This window comes from Tursiops truncatus, chromosome 2, assembly GCF_011762595.2.
Source record: "Tursiops truncatus isolate mTurTru1 chromosome 2, mTurTru1.mat.Y, whole genome shotgun sequence".
Lineage (NCBI taxonomy): Eukaryota > Metazoa > Chordata > Mammalia > Artiodactyla > Delphinidae > Tursiops > Tursiops truncatus.
Genome location: NC_047035.1, coordinates 107,763,757 through 107,779,780, shown reverse-complemented (window position 1 = coordinate 107,779,780; position 16,024 = coordinate 107,763,757). Strand labels below are relative to the sequence as shown.

The 16,024-nt window shown below is 35.6% G+C and overlaps 1 protein-coding gene across 8 annotated transcripts in view; it reads left to right on the top strand.

Moving 5' to 3' along the window:
• DENND4A (DENN domain containing 4A) overlaps positions 1-16,024 on the top strand; it is a 131,632-nt gene that overhangs the window by 66,912 nt on the left and 48,696 nt on the right. For 7 of the 8 annotated variants that reach the window (XM_033851842.2, XM_019948500.3, XM_033851840.2 and 4 more), the window contains exons 8-14: positions 563-629; positions 2,020-2,078; positions 4,857-5,001; positions 5,257-5,432; positions 9,613-9,713; positions 11,486-11,704; positions 12,259-12,404. In XM_033851842.2, coding sequence (XP_033707733.1) covers positions 563-629; positions 2,020-2,078; positions 4,857-5,001; positions 5,257-5,432; positions 9,613-9,713; positions 11,486-11,704; positions 12,259-12,404 — 913 coding nt within the window. The remainder of the gene's footprint in view (positions 1-562; positions 630-2,019; positions 2,079-4,856; positions 5,002-5,256; positions 5,433-9,612; positions 9,714-11,485; positions 11,705-12,258; positions 12,405-16,024) is intronic. The other variant, XM_033851844.2, reaches the window with a different exon arrangement.

Below are 16,024 nucleotides of genomic sequence, written 5' to 3'. Positions count from 1 at the left end.
TCCATGGTGTTCAAAACAAAACCCATCAATCTAGCTTTTTATCTGTTCTCTTCTGGGGAAAAAACCATAAAATCAGTAATAGAATTTTTAACCTATTGCTAATAGAAAGTATATTGTTAATGTTTTAGAAACAGTTAAACTCTTTCATTTTTCTGTAGTACTCAGTGGTTGCTTCATTTTTTAAATATGAGCAATTGACTAAAAAGTATATGCAAGAATTAGCTTGTTTGGTAATGTCCACATCTCTGATACGTTGTTTGTTATCTTCTTAGGGAGAGGGAGAAGTTACAGTGGCTTTTCAGACATTAATAGCACAAACGTTATTGAATGTGAGAAAGTATTAATATGAAAAGTTTGTGGGTGGGTTTAGATAGAAGCAACTTTCCTGGGACAAATGATTTTTGGTTGTTGTTTGTTCACTTGCTTTTGTAGTAGCAGGGATTTCGAAATTATAGGTACACAGAGATTTGACTCAACCTGGACTTGTGGTGACATGTTGACCTTTATTAGCATATGGTATTCACTTTGGAATCAATCGGGTGTTTGTTTGTTTGTTTTTAAGGCATATTTCTCATTTTATGCATAAAGTTCCTTTTCCATCTCCTCAGAGACCACGGATTTTAGTTCAGGTAAGATTTTCATGATGTAAGTGCTTAGTTAAATAATTATTGACTCTGTCAAAATGTACCATAAGAATAACAATTTTATATGGGTAAAAAAATCAAATGAAATCAAAAGAGAACCAGGTACTGTTTTACGTTGGAGTTTGGACCCTTATGGTTTCATTAACTGCCTCCCAGACAGACATCTAATGTTTCCTCTTAGATAAAGTGTTGCAGAGTTAAAGAAGTAGACAGCAGTAGATGTTTTGAACACGTAAAAAGGCACTGCTTTCCCTAAATTTATTCTTGGTATTTGAACATTTGTGCCTTTGGCACTTATTCCCTAAGTTAAATGTATTAGAAGAGATAAAAGAAAAAGCTTTCATACACTGCAGGAAGAATTGCTCATATCTTTGTGAGAGGAGGAAGTTTAAAGTGAACATCAATTATTTTCCCCATCTCTTTTCCCTGTTGACTTTATCTTTAGTCTTCTGTTTACATTTCTTTTTTGTCTATGCTCTTTATATGTAAGTTGTCTTTTGAATCTATTTAATCAGGATTTTTGAAGTGATTTTGAGAAACTATTTCATGTATTATCACTATATGTGCCTTGTATTTATCACAGCCCTTAATGGAGTATCATTCAAAATTAGAAATCATTTATAAATAGATATTTGCAAATTTGTATAAATCTGCATAAAATTTTAAATGTAGATTAAATTAATTGCATTAATATATTGATACAGATTAAATGTCTAGAAAAATATCATTTTGATAAGCTTTATAAGTAGTCTGCATATCTACATATCATCCCAAGTTACTTCTTGTTATATGGTGCCAGAATACATATAGCACACTCAGTTTGAATACACATAAAAGATATGTTTTATAGCAGAAGTTGGCAAGTTTTTTATGTTGAGGCCGAAACAGTGTTTCAGTCTTTACAGTAAAGGCCATACTGTCTCTCTGGAAACTACGCAGCTCTGCTTTCATTGCACAAAAGCACCTATAGGTAACACGTAAACAAATGTGCATGGCTTAGTTTTAATAAGACTTTATTTATGAAAGCAGGTGGCCTGTGGATTTGCCTTGAGGCCATAGGTTTGCTAACTCTGGTTTTACTGTATTAAATGAATAATTTAGTCTTTCGATACAGATTTGTTAAATGGCATCAGGGAAATGTTGAGAAACAGAAGAAAAGAGATAGGATTCAGAGTAAGAAGAGTTAGTAGTTAGAAGAGGTCAGTCATCAGGACATATTTTTCAGGATCTTAGTGATATAGATGGTTCCTATACTGGTGAATGGGGATATTGAAACTTTATGGGCATCGTCTATATATATATGGTTTTTTCTGGAAGGTGGTGTTTTAAAGTTCATCTTTATATTTCAAATATTTTGTTTTAAATCTATTTTCAGTTATCACCACATGATAATCTGATTCTCAGTCAGCCTGTTTCTTCACCTCTTCCACTAAGGCAAGTAAAATTTCATTTGTGTTTCTCTAAATGTAGTGTGAGCTAAAGTAACATTCAAGTATTTTCTCTCTTTCCTGGGGAAGATCGCAAGTGTCGATGGAAATACTTCTCATTTAGTTGTTTCTTACCTAAATTTCTTTTACTTAACAGTGAGATTAAAGGTCTTAAAGAACACAGAAAAACTTTTACAATAGTGTTTGGTATTTTGTGTATCCATTTATTATGATTAAGTACATGCAACTACATAAATACGTATCTATGTCTGTAGATTATGAAAACAATTTTTTTTAGCTTTAAATATCCTCTGAAGAACATTCAAATGCAATTAATTTTAAATTTAACCCCCAAATAAAAAGTTATTTATAAATACTAGCCCATGGAATAGAATAATGTATTTCATCACCTTAAAAGTTCAGAGAGGGCTTCCCTGGTGGTGCAGTGGTTGAGAATCTGCCTGCTAATGCAGGGGACACGGGTTCGAGCCCTGGCCTGGGAGGATCCCACATGCCGCGGAGCAACTAGGCCCATGAGCCACAACTACTGAGCCTGTGTGTCTGGAGCCTGTGCTCCGCAACAGGAGAGGCCGTGATAGTGAGAGGCCCGCATACCGCGGTGAAGAGTGGCCCCCGCTCACCACAACTAGAGAAAGCCCTCGCACAGAAACGAAGACCCAACACAGCAAAAATAAATTAATTAATTAATAAACTCCTACCCCCAACATCTTCTTAAAAAAAAAAAAGTTCAGAGAGATTATGAAATATGTTTTTTCTTAAGTATCATTTCTTGAAATTTAATTAGCTGTGTAATTTTTCTAGCAGGGAAATAGTTACAATATAATTAAGTTATTTTGTAGCACATACCTAAGGGAGACCAGCTGCCATCTTTGACATTAATTTTGTAAGAATTGCAGATTATTTCATCACCAGGTCTTGGCCCAGAGTGACCAGTGTTTTCTTAACCTTTGCTTGAGCTGAGAATAAATTAGAAATACTGACTGAGACTACTTTAAAACAATTCTACATTACCCAAGAGCCTTTTTTTATTTTTTGGTAATGGCTTTATTGATATATAATTTACATACCATACAATTCACCCAGTTAAATTGTACAATTCAATGATTACATTCACAGAGTTCTGCAAATATCACTATAATCAATTTTAGAACATTTTCGTAGCTCCAAAAAAACCCTGTACCCTTTAGTAGTTACCCTCCCTTACCCCTCCCATCCCTATATACACAAACACACACACGCCCCCTTCCCAGCCCCCATCCCTATATATACAGACACACACACACACACACACACACACACACACACACACACACACACTCACTCACTCACTCACTCACTCACTCACTCACTCACTCCCCCTTCCCAGCCCTAGGCAACTGCTGATCTGCTTCTTTCACTTCAGATTTGCCTGTCCTGGACATTTCATATAAATGGAATCATATAAAATATGGCCTTTTGTGTTTGGCTTCTTTCACTTAGCATATTTCCAATGTTTATCCACGTTATAGCATGCATCAGTTCTTCATTCCTTTTTATTTCCAACAGATATTTCAGTGTATGGATATACCACATTTTATTTATCCATTTATCAGTTGACAGACATTTGGGTTGTTTCTACTTTTGGGCTACTATAAGTAATGCTGCTATGAACATGCACAAGTTTTTTGTGGGCATATTGTGTTTATTTCTCCAAGAGACTTTATTAGTTTTGGTTTACTTTTAAAAAGTTAATTTAGTGAAGCCAATTATTTAACATTATAAAGATGAAATACTGGTTAACTTACTGAATCATTTACTTTTTTTAAAATTTTTTAAAAAATTTATTTTTTTATTTTTGGCTGCGTTCGGTCTTTGTTGCTGTGCGCGGGCTTTTCTCTAGTTGCGGCGGGCGGGGGCTACTCTTCATTGCAGTGCGCAGGCTTCTCATTGGGTAGCTTCTCTTGTTGCAGAGCACGGGCTCTAGGCGAGCAGGCTTCAGTAGTTGTGGCACTCAGGCTCAGTAGTTGTGGCTCGTGGACTCTAGCATGCAGGCTCAGTAGTTGTGGCACACAGGCTTAGTTGCTCCGCAGCATGTGGGATCTTCCCGGAGCAGGGCCTGAACCCGTGTCCCCTGCATTAGCAGGCAGATTCTTAACCACTGCGCCACCAGGGAAGCCCAGAATCATTTACTTTGTTAATACAGTATTTTGTTACCATGTACAATGTCTAAGTTTTGATTATTAATTTGCTTTGTATATGTGTATCATCACTTAGTAGCTCTTAATTAATATTATCATTACAATAGTAAAGATAATCTAGCTATTTGTAAATCCAAATTTTGAGATGTGTATCTACCTTAAGGAAGTTGGGCCTGTAAGTCACGTTTTCTGATAATTACAGAGGAAGATGAGCCATGTTAAAAAAACTTGCATTAAACGATTTGCTTTCAACCAAAGCACCCCTCTTATACATTGAATTCTTTATTTGAACATTATCTACATGGCAGATCTTTTTATATAAAATGAAGCAGATGACTTTTCATTTTCCATATTTAATACAATGCAGAAGAATTGAATGATTTCAGAACCTCATAAAACTGCATTATTTTCATAGTGTGTTTCTGATGCAGTGTTTTCCCTACATAAGAGCAACAGTCATGTTTAAAATTAAATATGTAATATGAACTATAATCCTACCCTAATCATGAACTTTTAAAAATTATTTTGGATAATGAGGTGTTTGATCTCTGTTTTCTTTAATTATATATTTTTGTTTGGATTTATAGTGGTGGCAAGTTTTCAACACTACTTCAGAATTTAGGCCCTGAAAATGCTGTGACACTACTGGTGTTTGCAGTAACAGAACATAAGATTCTTATTCATTCCTTACGGCCTTCAGTGCTTACTAGTGTGACAGAAGCATTAGTGTCTGTAAGTATTTCTTATTGGCAATCAGTTTCATTTTAAACCTAATTATTCATATAATTTAAAGCTGTTTTAATGCTTAACTAAAATTCAGAGTGTAATGCATTTCAATTTTCTGGCCATTAACACTAGTTGTAATTATTTAATAAGCATTATACTACTTCTGGTATAAATATTTAAAAGACAGTTTTTTGTGTGTGCTGATGAATTATGCTTCAATGTCAAACAGCTAAATATTCTCTTATCTTTTATTTATCCAAGATGATTTTCCCTTTCCACTGGCCATGCCCCTATGTTCCTCTCTGCCCACTGGCTTTAGCAGATGTCTTAAGTGCACCATGTCCGTTCATAGTAGGAATTGATTCAAGATACTTTGATCTCTATGACCCTCCACCAGATGTCAGTTGTGTTGACCTAGATACCAACACAATTTCTCAGTAAGTTCGTTTTAATGATTCTACTTCCAGTAACTTACAACTTTGTAGTGTATGTATGTAAATGTATTTTTTGTGAATGATAACTAGAATTCTTTTGAGCTATGTTGTTTTTATATTTGGGGTTTTTACCATCTTTGAATCAGTTCTTACTATACTTCGATGGGATAAGTTTAGTGTATTATCTACATGGCAGCTCTTTCAATATTTGAGAAATATTATAATCTTACGCTTACTTAGAAATTTAAGTAAGAAATGTAAGGATTTTATAATTTTCTCTCTCTCTATTGGAATAATATTTAAGTTGTAGCTAAGCTACTGGAACTGTATATTTACAGCTTTTTTATAATTCAGTGTTTTCTCTTGTATTGTTTATTTTCAGTTTAATCATACTTAAGCTCTTCAGGGAAGAGGAAATGGATGCAATACCATGTTGCATCCACAGGATATACTTAAAATAACTGCAAGTTACCCTATTAGTAAAGCCCAAAAGCTAGTATACCTTTTACAATTTAAGTACGTATTTGTGAGATAGGTTTTTCTCCATTTTTAAATAAGCATGTTTCATATTAAAGCCTTTTGATTTAATTCTGAAATCTTACATTAATTCTAGTATTGTTATATGTCAAAACCTCAACTGCCTAAACCATTAGAAAAGTTTAGCAAAAAATAATTTTCTTTTATAAGGCATCTGTGCTTTCAAAAGCCTAACCAAGAAAATATGGGATGTACTTTGTGCATTAAAGCCATTTTATATATGGGATAAATAGCGTCAAAGATTCTTTACCATGAACATTTCATACTTTACCAGAAATATTTAATTCTTCAAATATTAAATTAGTATCTTTTTTTTGGCCAGTTGTTAATGTTACATGACATAATGTTTTTAAAAATTGAAATTCAGGGTGGTAAATAAGAATATACATTTTCTCTCTTTTTATACTTTTATACTTTTCCTCAATTTGTTAAAAGAATTTTTTTCTTATTATTTTAACTTTGTTTTGATCACTAATGAGTTAAAGAATGAAAGAAACATGACTTGATTGCACTCATCAGTGGTCTTCCTTCTTGGTTTTATCGCCTTTCCAAACCTATGGGAAGACTAAACTAGTGAATTAATAGCTTTCTACTTTCCTTCATCCTGAATTTCTGGAGCCTCAACCTGAAATTTGAAAGAAAAATCTGAGTATGAAATTTGTGGTTTCCTTTTCCCTTCTCTGACTCATAAATACATATAATAAGGAATATATTATGAATCTCAAGAAATTTCTGAAGAAAGGGAAATTAATATCTGATATGTACTAGGCATAAAGCTGTATGCATAGCCTAAGGTATCTCATATTATTCTCTGTATTTTGTGAGGTAGTTTTTACTAACCAGTCTGACAGACAGATAAGAAAACCAAAGCTTAGATTTTTAAGTAATTTATAAAAAGGCACATAACTTAATACTGCCAGAACTGATTTTGAAACTATCATTGTCTGACTCTATAACTATTACTTCTGCCACTAATTACTGGCTTACTACTTATGCAATAGTAATCCTATAAATGGAACTCACTATGAATAAAAATGCAGAAGTCTGTCATAGATCCAAACTCAGGTACTAGATAAAATTCCTTTTTTTTTTTTAATATATTTATTTTTGGCTGCGTTGGGTCTTCGTTTGTGCGTGCAGGCATTCTCTAGTTGCAGCAAGCAGGGGCCACTCTTTGTTGCGGTGCACAGGCTTCTCATTGCGGTGGCTTCTCTTGTTGCAGAGCACGGGCTCTAGGTGCTTGGGCTCAGTAGTTGTGGCACGTGGGCTCAGTAGTTGTGGCTCATGGGCTCTAGAGCGCAGGCTCAGTAGTCGTGGCACATGGGTTTAGTTGCTCCGCGGCATGTAGGATCTTCCTGGACCAGGGTTCGAACCCTTGTCCCCTGCATTGGCAGGTGGATTCTTAACCACTGCGTCACCAGGGAAGTCCCTCGATAAAACTCTTCTCCCGAGCCAAGTTTTACAGTGATGATATCAAGGACAAGAGGAGGAAATTATGTGAGTAAATAATAGTAATTTGATGAAATGATACCAAAATACTGTTCATTCACTTATGCTACAGACATCTCTTGAGTGCCTTTTTGTTTTTTTTTGTTTTTTTTCTAGGCACTGGGAATAAAAAGACAAACCAGATACACTCCTTTCTCTTAAGTTGCTAATCTGGTTAGCAAGGCAGGCACACACACAGTGAATGCTAAGGCACAGTAGGAGTGCTGTGTTTTAGCAAGAAAATAATGTCAGAAGTCTTTTTACATTGTGTTCTCACTTTAATACATGGTTCCATAGTCCTGGTCACATTATAGATGAAATAAAATCTCATAGCAGGACATCTGCAGTTTGACCCTGCCCTATCTGTATTTTATTATCATTGTGGAAAGATAGGGTAGATTCCAAGACAGTTCTTCTTTGTCAGCTTAAGCTTTCCCATCCACTCTTTTGTTTGAAAGTAATATTTGCCCTTTTTGTTCTGTGGGAAGTTTAGGGAACATTAAAAAAAAAAGTTCAGCAATTCCATTTCACACCGGTGCTGTGATGTTGTCTTTGGTGGTTAGAACATAAGTGATTTACTTTTCTTCTCCTTTTTCTCTGCATTTTTCAAGTTTCCTAAAATGAGTATTTATTGCTTTTGAAATAGAAAAAAGATTTAATAAATAGAGAGTGGAATCAACAAAGCTATAGTTAAGTCCAAAAGCTTTATCATGTTTTATCACCATGCTCTTTTCTTCTCCCACTCCATATATAGTTTAAAGATTATGGGCTTCCCTGGTGGCGCAGTGGTTAAGAATCTGCCTGCCAGTGCAGGGGACAAGGGTTCAAGCCCTGGTCCGGGAAGATCCTACATGCCGTGGAGCAACTAAACCCATGTGCCACGACCACTGAGCCTGCACTCTAGAGCCCGCGAGCCACAACTGCTGAGCCCATGTGCCTCAACTTCTGAAGCCCGTGTGCCTAGAGCCCGTGTTCCACAACAAGAGAAGCCATCATGGTGAGAGGCCCACGCACAGCCACAAAGAGTGGCCCCCACTCGCCGCAACTAGAGAAGGCCCACACACAGCAACAAAGACCCAACACAACCAAAAATAAAAATAAATAAAATAAATTTTTTTTAAAAAAGGATTAACTGTGTTGTAAAGGTTGTATAAAGGAGATTATAGGAGTTCATCTAGAAACAAAGATATCACTGTCAAGCTGATGTCCTCTTTTATAGTTATAAAAGTATTTTGGAGTGTTATACTTTATTCAAATAATCTAATATTTTTTAAATTAATTTATTTTTTATTTATTATTTTTGGCTGTGTTGGGTCTTCGTTGCTGCACATGGGCCTTCTCTAGTTGCAGCGAGCGGGGGCTACTCTTTGTCGCAGTGCGTGGGCTTCTCATTGCAGTGGCTTCTCTTGTTGTGGAGCACGGGTTCTAGGCACGCAGGCTTCAGTAGTTGTGACTTGTGGGCTTCAGTAGTTGTGACATGTGGGCTTCAGTAGTTGTGGCACATAGGCTTAGTTGCTCCGCGGCATGTGGGATCTTACAGGACCAGGGCTCAAACCCGTGTCCCTTGCATTGGCAGGCGGATTCTTAACCACTGTGCCACCAGGGAAGTCTAAATAATCTAACATTATAGATTATTTCTTTTCTGAAAGAAACAAAGCTAAATTTTACTTATATTTTTAGGAAGCTAAATATTTGGATATACCGAAGTATTTTGATAAGCTTTATGGATCATAAGTTCATTGAAAGTTTTCTACAGTGCTTTGTCTTAGAGTATATAAGAAAAAAATCCCCTAATAGTAGGATTTTCCCAATATTTAGGTGTCTAAATGAGATTAAGAGTAATGACCACCACATTAAGTTTTGTAGTGATTTGCATGATTCCAAAGCAAGTGGAATTGACTCAATATAAACATAAGTGTAAAGTTTTGAGCTATATTTAATACAGGGTTCTACTCTCATATAAATTAATTTTTAAGTATTAAACACTCCAATTTACCCCTGTAGTATTTTTCTTCTGTTAAGTAGAATATTTTGTATATTTTATTTTTGTTCAATGTGTTTTCTCTTTTCCCCTGTTTATAAATAACAGATATATACCCACCCCTGCCCCACCCCAAGTTAATCTGACAAATATATTATTGTTGTCATTTAATCTCAGAACTGGTGATAAGAAAAATGTAGCCTGGAAGGTACTTCCAAAGAAACCATGTAAAAATCTGATGAACACACTGAATAATTTGCACCAGCAGTTGGCAAAATGTAAGTGTATAATTTATTTAAAGGAAGTAATTTAATCTGAAGAAAGGACTCCAGCAACTTTGCCGTACTTGTAAAAGGATGGCGTTTACCTAAAGGAAAGTGGTTTTACAATCTTAAAGGCAAATGAGCATTAAAGCAAAATTTTTTAGAAGCTGAATGGGAGATTTACAAAGTTTATATTTTACATCATAATAAAATTCAAAAAGAGATTAAGGTGATTATTTTCGAATACTATAGAACAATACTGGTTTCTACTTGTATATTTTCTTTATACATAGAATAGAAAGTTAGTTTTGAAAATCTAAGACAGATGGTTTAAATTACATTAGAAAATGCTGATGATTCTTGTGGATTGAGAGCAAGGTCATGTGCTTTTCACCTTCAGTAGATCTTAATGCTGTGCTTACCTCAAGTAATTTGAAAATAGAAGCTTGCCAAAAGCATTCGGAAATTAATTAAAGTGAAAATTGATTAGGATATGGAGAATTTCAGTTCAAAGCTTACAATAAGAGTATCTTGATAGTGATCCAGAATCACCAATAAGATGAATTAAGCCTTCATTTAACTAATCCTCTTGGTATTTTATACCAACAGTCCATTCAGGGTTCATAATTTAGTACTTATTGTATAAAAAATGGTCAGTAATGGTGCAGCAATATTTGAGGTTCTCATTTATGTATTAGGTGAAATATAAACATGGGAGGTTGCCTACATCCTCGAGGGTTCAAGGATGCCTATAGAATAGTTGGAAAGAGACATGGAAAAAGACAGTGTTTTCAAAGTAAACGTTATAACAAATAGATAATTTGGAAGTGGCTCATAAGTATTGGGATATGAAAAAATGACATCAAATGGAACAAATTTTATACTATGGAACAAATAAATTATGTATGGAATTTTTTAAGCTACTTAGTTAATTGCTTTCTAAAAATTCATGTGCTTCTTTTGAATAGCTGAGAAGTCCAGCATCTTTTGTAGCAATATTTAAGTATTATTAAAATAAGTGAAATAACCCATCTAGCTGTACTGAAGGGCAGAATCTTACAGCTTAAAATTACGGGTTTAAACAATACTGATATTGTTATTCAGGATTATATATCACTTTACAGCTTCAGAGCACTTTCACATACATTCTTTTGTCTTTACAACTGTGAAGATACTAAGTTTGAGGAAGGTAGCTTGTCAGAGATCATACAGTTAATAAGGATGAAGCTAGGATTAAAACCTAGGCCTTCCATTCCAGTGCCCACATACTTTTACTTTTTTAAACAATAAGAACTCCAAAAACACCTCCCTAAGATGATTTATTGTTCCTCATATTTTAAGAAGGTTTAAAATTTTGAGGCAATCACAAACTTTGTTTCTGTGACCTTTTGAGAATAGATGTCCCCATCATCTCCAAATGGAGTGTATTTCCTACCAATAAGTACATTCTATATCACTACAGTATGCTATAACCATGAAAATCAGGAAGTTAACATTGAGCATTACTACCATCCTTATCCTCAGACCAAATTCAAGTTTTGCCAGGGTTATATATTAAGGAGTTATGTAAACAAAGGGTTGAAGTAGCTTGAGCCCTTTTGAAAACACAACATTTATTATTTTTCTTTCAATTTTATTGAGATATAATTGACATACAGGACTGTACAAGTTTAAGGTACGCAGCATAATGACTTGAATTACATATGCAATGGATTTATAATTGATACCATTATGAACACTAATTTTGACAGTTCTGGGGAAAACATTAACACTGTATTTCTTCACAGTGCAGCAGAGACCAAGAGACGATGGACTAATGGACTTAGCAATGAATGATTATGATTTTAATTCTGGAAAGAGGTTGCACATGATAGATTTGGAAATCCAGGAGGCATTTTTGTGTTTCATGGCCTCTATTTTAAAAGGTTATAGATCATACTTAAGACCAATAACACAAGCCCCATCTGAGACAGCCACAGATGCAGCCTCTCTTTTTGCCCTACAAGGTGAGTGACTGCATAGTACTACAGCTTTCATATTATTGAGCTTAACCTTGTGATGATTGCTTTCGGGGTTAGTAGCTCATATTTATCAAAATATACTTACCTATTTCAGGAGTATGTGAGTATCAACTCAGTTGGTAATCCATTTCCATTGGACTGGTTATTTCTCAGGCACATTAGATATAATCCCATTAGCAAAATATGCAGAAGAGACTATTTGAAAAGTACAGAGCTTCCTAACCATGTACCACTGCACTCTGTTGTGTCACAGATGTGTTAAGATATTGATGTGTTTAGCTTTCAGGGCAGCCCGGTGGTGTTGGGCAAGCAGAGGAGCCCCTGGGTTGGGGGATTTGAAAGATCTGGTTTCAAGTTCCTTTCCTATTGCTGTCTTTGTCAGGTTACTTCCCCTTCAGGGGTCTTAGTTTCTTTTTCTGCAAAATAGTAGGGTGTGGGGGTATAGATGACATGGTTGATCTAGTTCCTTCTAGCTCAAAAATTCTCTGAATCTGTAAATGGTGTTATATATGCTAACATTACAAATTTATGTTGAACAGCTTTCTTAAGAAGCCGCGACCGGTCACATCAGAAATTCTATAACATGATGACCAAAACACAAATGTTTATTCGCTTCATTGAGGAATGTTCTTTTGTCAGTGATAAAGATGCAAGCCTGGCGTTTTTTGATGATTGTGTAGATAAAGTAAGTAATAGTATGTCTACAGTGCCGTAACTTTTTTTGTGTGACTGTTGTAAATGTTATGAGTTACAGTTTCTATTTATAAATTAACCAGTTTTTAACAAAATTTACATTAATTCCATTTCATCACTGACCCTTTATTATGAAAGTTTTGGTGGCCTACTAGATGTTATAGACCACAACCTCTTAAGAGTACTTTGCAGGATTTTACCAAATTATGAGTTTTATTTTAGCAACCAGGTCTGTAACACTTCCTGTCCACTTACAGACTATGGGAGTTTTGTCCAAGCCTATGGACCTCTAACTTGATCATCCTTAATTTTCACCTCTCCTTTTGGTCTAAGGTGGATTGTCACATGCTGAGAGTAGGTGTAGAACATAACATTTCACCTGAATATTTCTACAATTTGGGAGTGCCATTGTAGCATAAATTAAGTGAATTAATTCTACTATATTAAATTCATGTGTGAAACTTTTCCTGCCCCTGTAGTCCACTATCATTAGTGGGATAGAGCAAAGTGGGTATCCATGGTGGATAGAGAGGAGCTTGGGAAACAGTGGCTCAAAGAGGGGTGTCAAAACCTGAATGGAATAAACAAATGGGAGCTAATGAAACGTCAAAGCTTTTGCACAGCAAAGGAAACCATAAACAAGACCAAAAGACAACCCTCAGAATGGGAGAAAATATTTGCAAATGAAGCAACTGACAAAGGATTAATCTCCAAAATTTATAAGCAGCTCAATAACAAAAAAACAAACAACCCAATCCAAAAATGGGCAAAAGACCTAAATAGACATTTCTCCAAAGAAGATATAGACTGCCAACAAACACATGAAAGAATGCTCAACATCATTAATCATTAGAGAAATGCAAATCAGAACTACAATGTGATATCATCTCACACCAGTCAGAATGGCCATCATCCAAAAATCTAGAAACAATAAATGCTGAAGAGGGTGTGGAGAAAAGGGAACACTCTTGCACTGCTGGTGGGAATGTGAATTGGTACAGCCACTATGGAGAACAATATGAAGGTTCCTTAAAAAACTACAAATAGAACTACCATATAACCCAGCAATCCCACTACTGGGCATATACCCTGAGAAAACCATAATTCAAAGAGAGTCATGTACCAAAATGTTCATTGCAGCTCTATTTACAATAGCCCGGAGAAGGAAACAACCTAAGTGTCCATCATCGGATGAATGGATAAAGAAGATGTGGCACATATATACAGTGGAATGTTACTCAGCCATAAAAAGAAACGAAATTGAGCTATTTGTAATGAGGTGGATGGACCTAGAGTCTGTCATACAGAGTGAAGTAAGTCAGAAAGAGAAAGACAAATACCGTATGCTAACACATATATATGGAATTTAAGAAAAAAAAATGTCATGAAGAACCTAGGGGTAAGACAGGAATAAAGACACAGACCTACTAGAGAATGGACTTGAGGATATGGGGAGGGGGAATGGTAAGCTGTGACAAAGCGAGAGAGTGGCATGGACATATATACACTACCAAATGTAAAATAGATAGCTAGTGGGAAGCAGTCGCACAGCACAGGGAGATCAGCTTGGTGCTTTTTGACCACCTAGAGGGGTGGGATAGGGAGGGTGGGAGGGAGACGCAAGAGGGAAGAGATGTGGGAACATATTTATATGTATAATTGATTCACTTTGTTATAAAGCAGAAACTAACACACCATTGTAAAGCAATTATACTCCAATAAAGATGTAAAAAAAAATACAGCAATTATGGCAAAAAAAAAAAAAAAACCTGAATGGGTGAAGGAGGAGCAGCCTAGCATGGGTTTTGGAGCCCATGCCTGGTGAGGAGAGCAACTATCCATGCAGGGGGTGGCCTAGCATGGGGGATCAGAGGACGAGCAGGATAAAGAGAGTGTCCATGCTGGAGGACAGACTATTTCCAGGGGTCAGAACCTAAACAGGATGCGTCCATGCAGACATGAGGACAGCACGGAGTGTCAGAGTCTAAGCAAGGCAAGGACAGTGTCCCCACTGGGTAGGTCCAGCAAATGGGGTATCATAGTTTAATCTGGATGAGGGAGATGTCAGCCTGGTGGGGCAGAGGGTTGGTCTGGAAGGAGCTGTCAAAGCCAAATTAGGGTGAAGGAGTCATATGCATGGAGGAGTGGTGTTGGAGATGGGAGATTGTTACATATGGAGGGATTGATCAAATAAATAAGTACCAAATGTGTCTTATAAAAATGATTTTCGGGCTTCCCTGGTGGCGCAGTGGTTGAGAGTCCACCTGCCGATGCAGGGGATACGGGTTCATGCCCCGGTCCGGGAAGATCCCACATGCCGCGGAGCGGCTGGGCCCGTGAGCCGTGGCCACTGAGCCTGCGCGTCGGGAGCCTGTGCTCCACAACGAGAGAGGCCACAACAGTGAGAGGCCCGTGTACCGGAAAAAAAAAAAAAAAAAAAAAACATTAATATTGTAAGACATACATGACATAATTTTGCAAGGTACTTAGGGTATCATGTTCTAAGGAGGATATTTTATTACTGATAATTACTATATTGTCTAGGATTTTCTGAAAATAGGTCACCTGTTATTTAGTTGATAAGAGTCAAAATGCGAGGCGTGACTGGAGTGATTGCTTAAAGAAAATAAATTCTGAGAAGTCTCAAAAAAGAAACAATCCAATTAAATGTGTAATTATTATTTCTAGGCAGATTGTTTTCCTAAAATGCTATTTACCCATTCAAAGTCTAGATTCAACAAAATATCACTTATATATAATGGATTAATGTTATACTTAAAGATTTTGATGATTCCTAAGAAAATCAAAACTGAAAATAAACTCACTAAAACATAGTTACTTGTATTTGCTTTATTACAATTCAAGGAACTGTTTTATTAGAGAAAACAACAAAATGTAACAAAATCCAAAATTTATCTTTTTTTAGTTAAAATTGATCTTATTTTATTTGTGATGTCATAAAATATATCTTAATAACCTTCATATATAGTGAGAGTAGAGGTTAATTGTATTCCTAGTATTATTAAGCAGAACTCTCTGAAATAATAAATAATTACACAGTGCTGTTACTACTTTTCATATTTTAATACCACAGTTTAAATGCATTTAGCACAGCAAGTCAGTGCTTACTTTTAATCTGTAAACAGTTTTTGAATATCAGTAATACTTTAAAAATAGACATTCATGTGGGGTTATTCCGTAGTTGAGTGACCTTAAGCTTAATTTTTTAAGTGAACAGATCCCCTTACCTCTGGCAGTTTAGCTATGAAAATTAAATAATATTAGATGTGCATTAAGTGCTTAAGATTGAGCAGAATCCATGACTGAGATTGAACAGAAATTAGATACATTCCTCTTTTGATCTTAGCCTATCCAAACAGAAAACATTTGACCAACTTTTAAAAAGCTGGAGTGAGTAATCCTGAATAGGAGTAAGAAAAACAATGTATGAAAATTATTTGAGTTTCATTTATGACTAATTTAAGAACCATGTGTTCTTGTTCTTCATATGATTGTATTTTAAATCCTTACAATCTGTTCCTATAGGATGCAGCTTAACTAAAAGCAGTTTTGTGCAACAAATAGCCTGGTAAGGTTTTTCTTGGTTTCCCA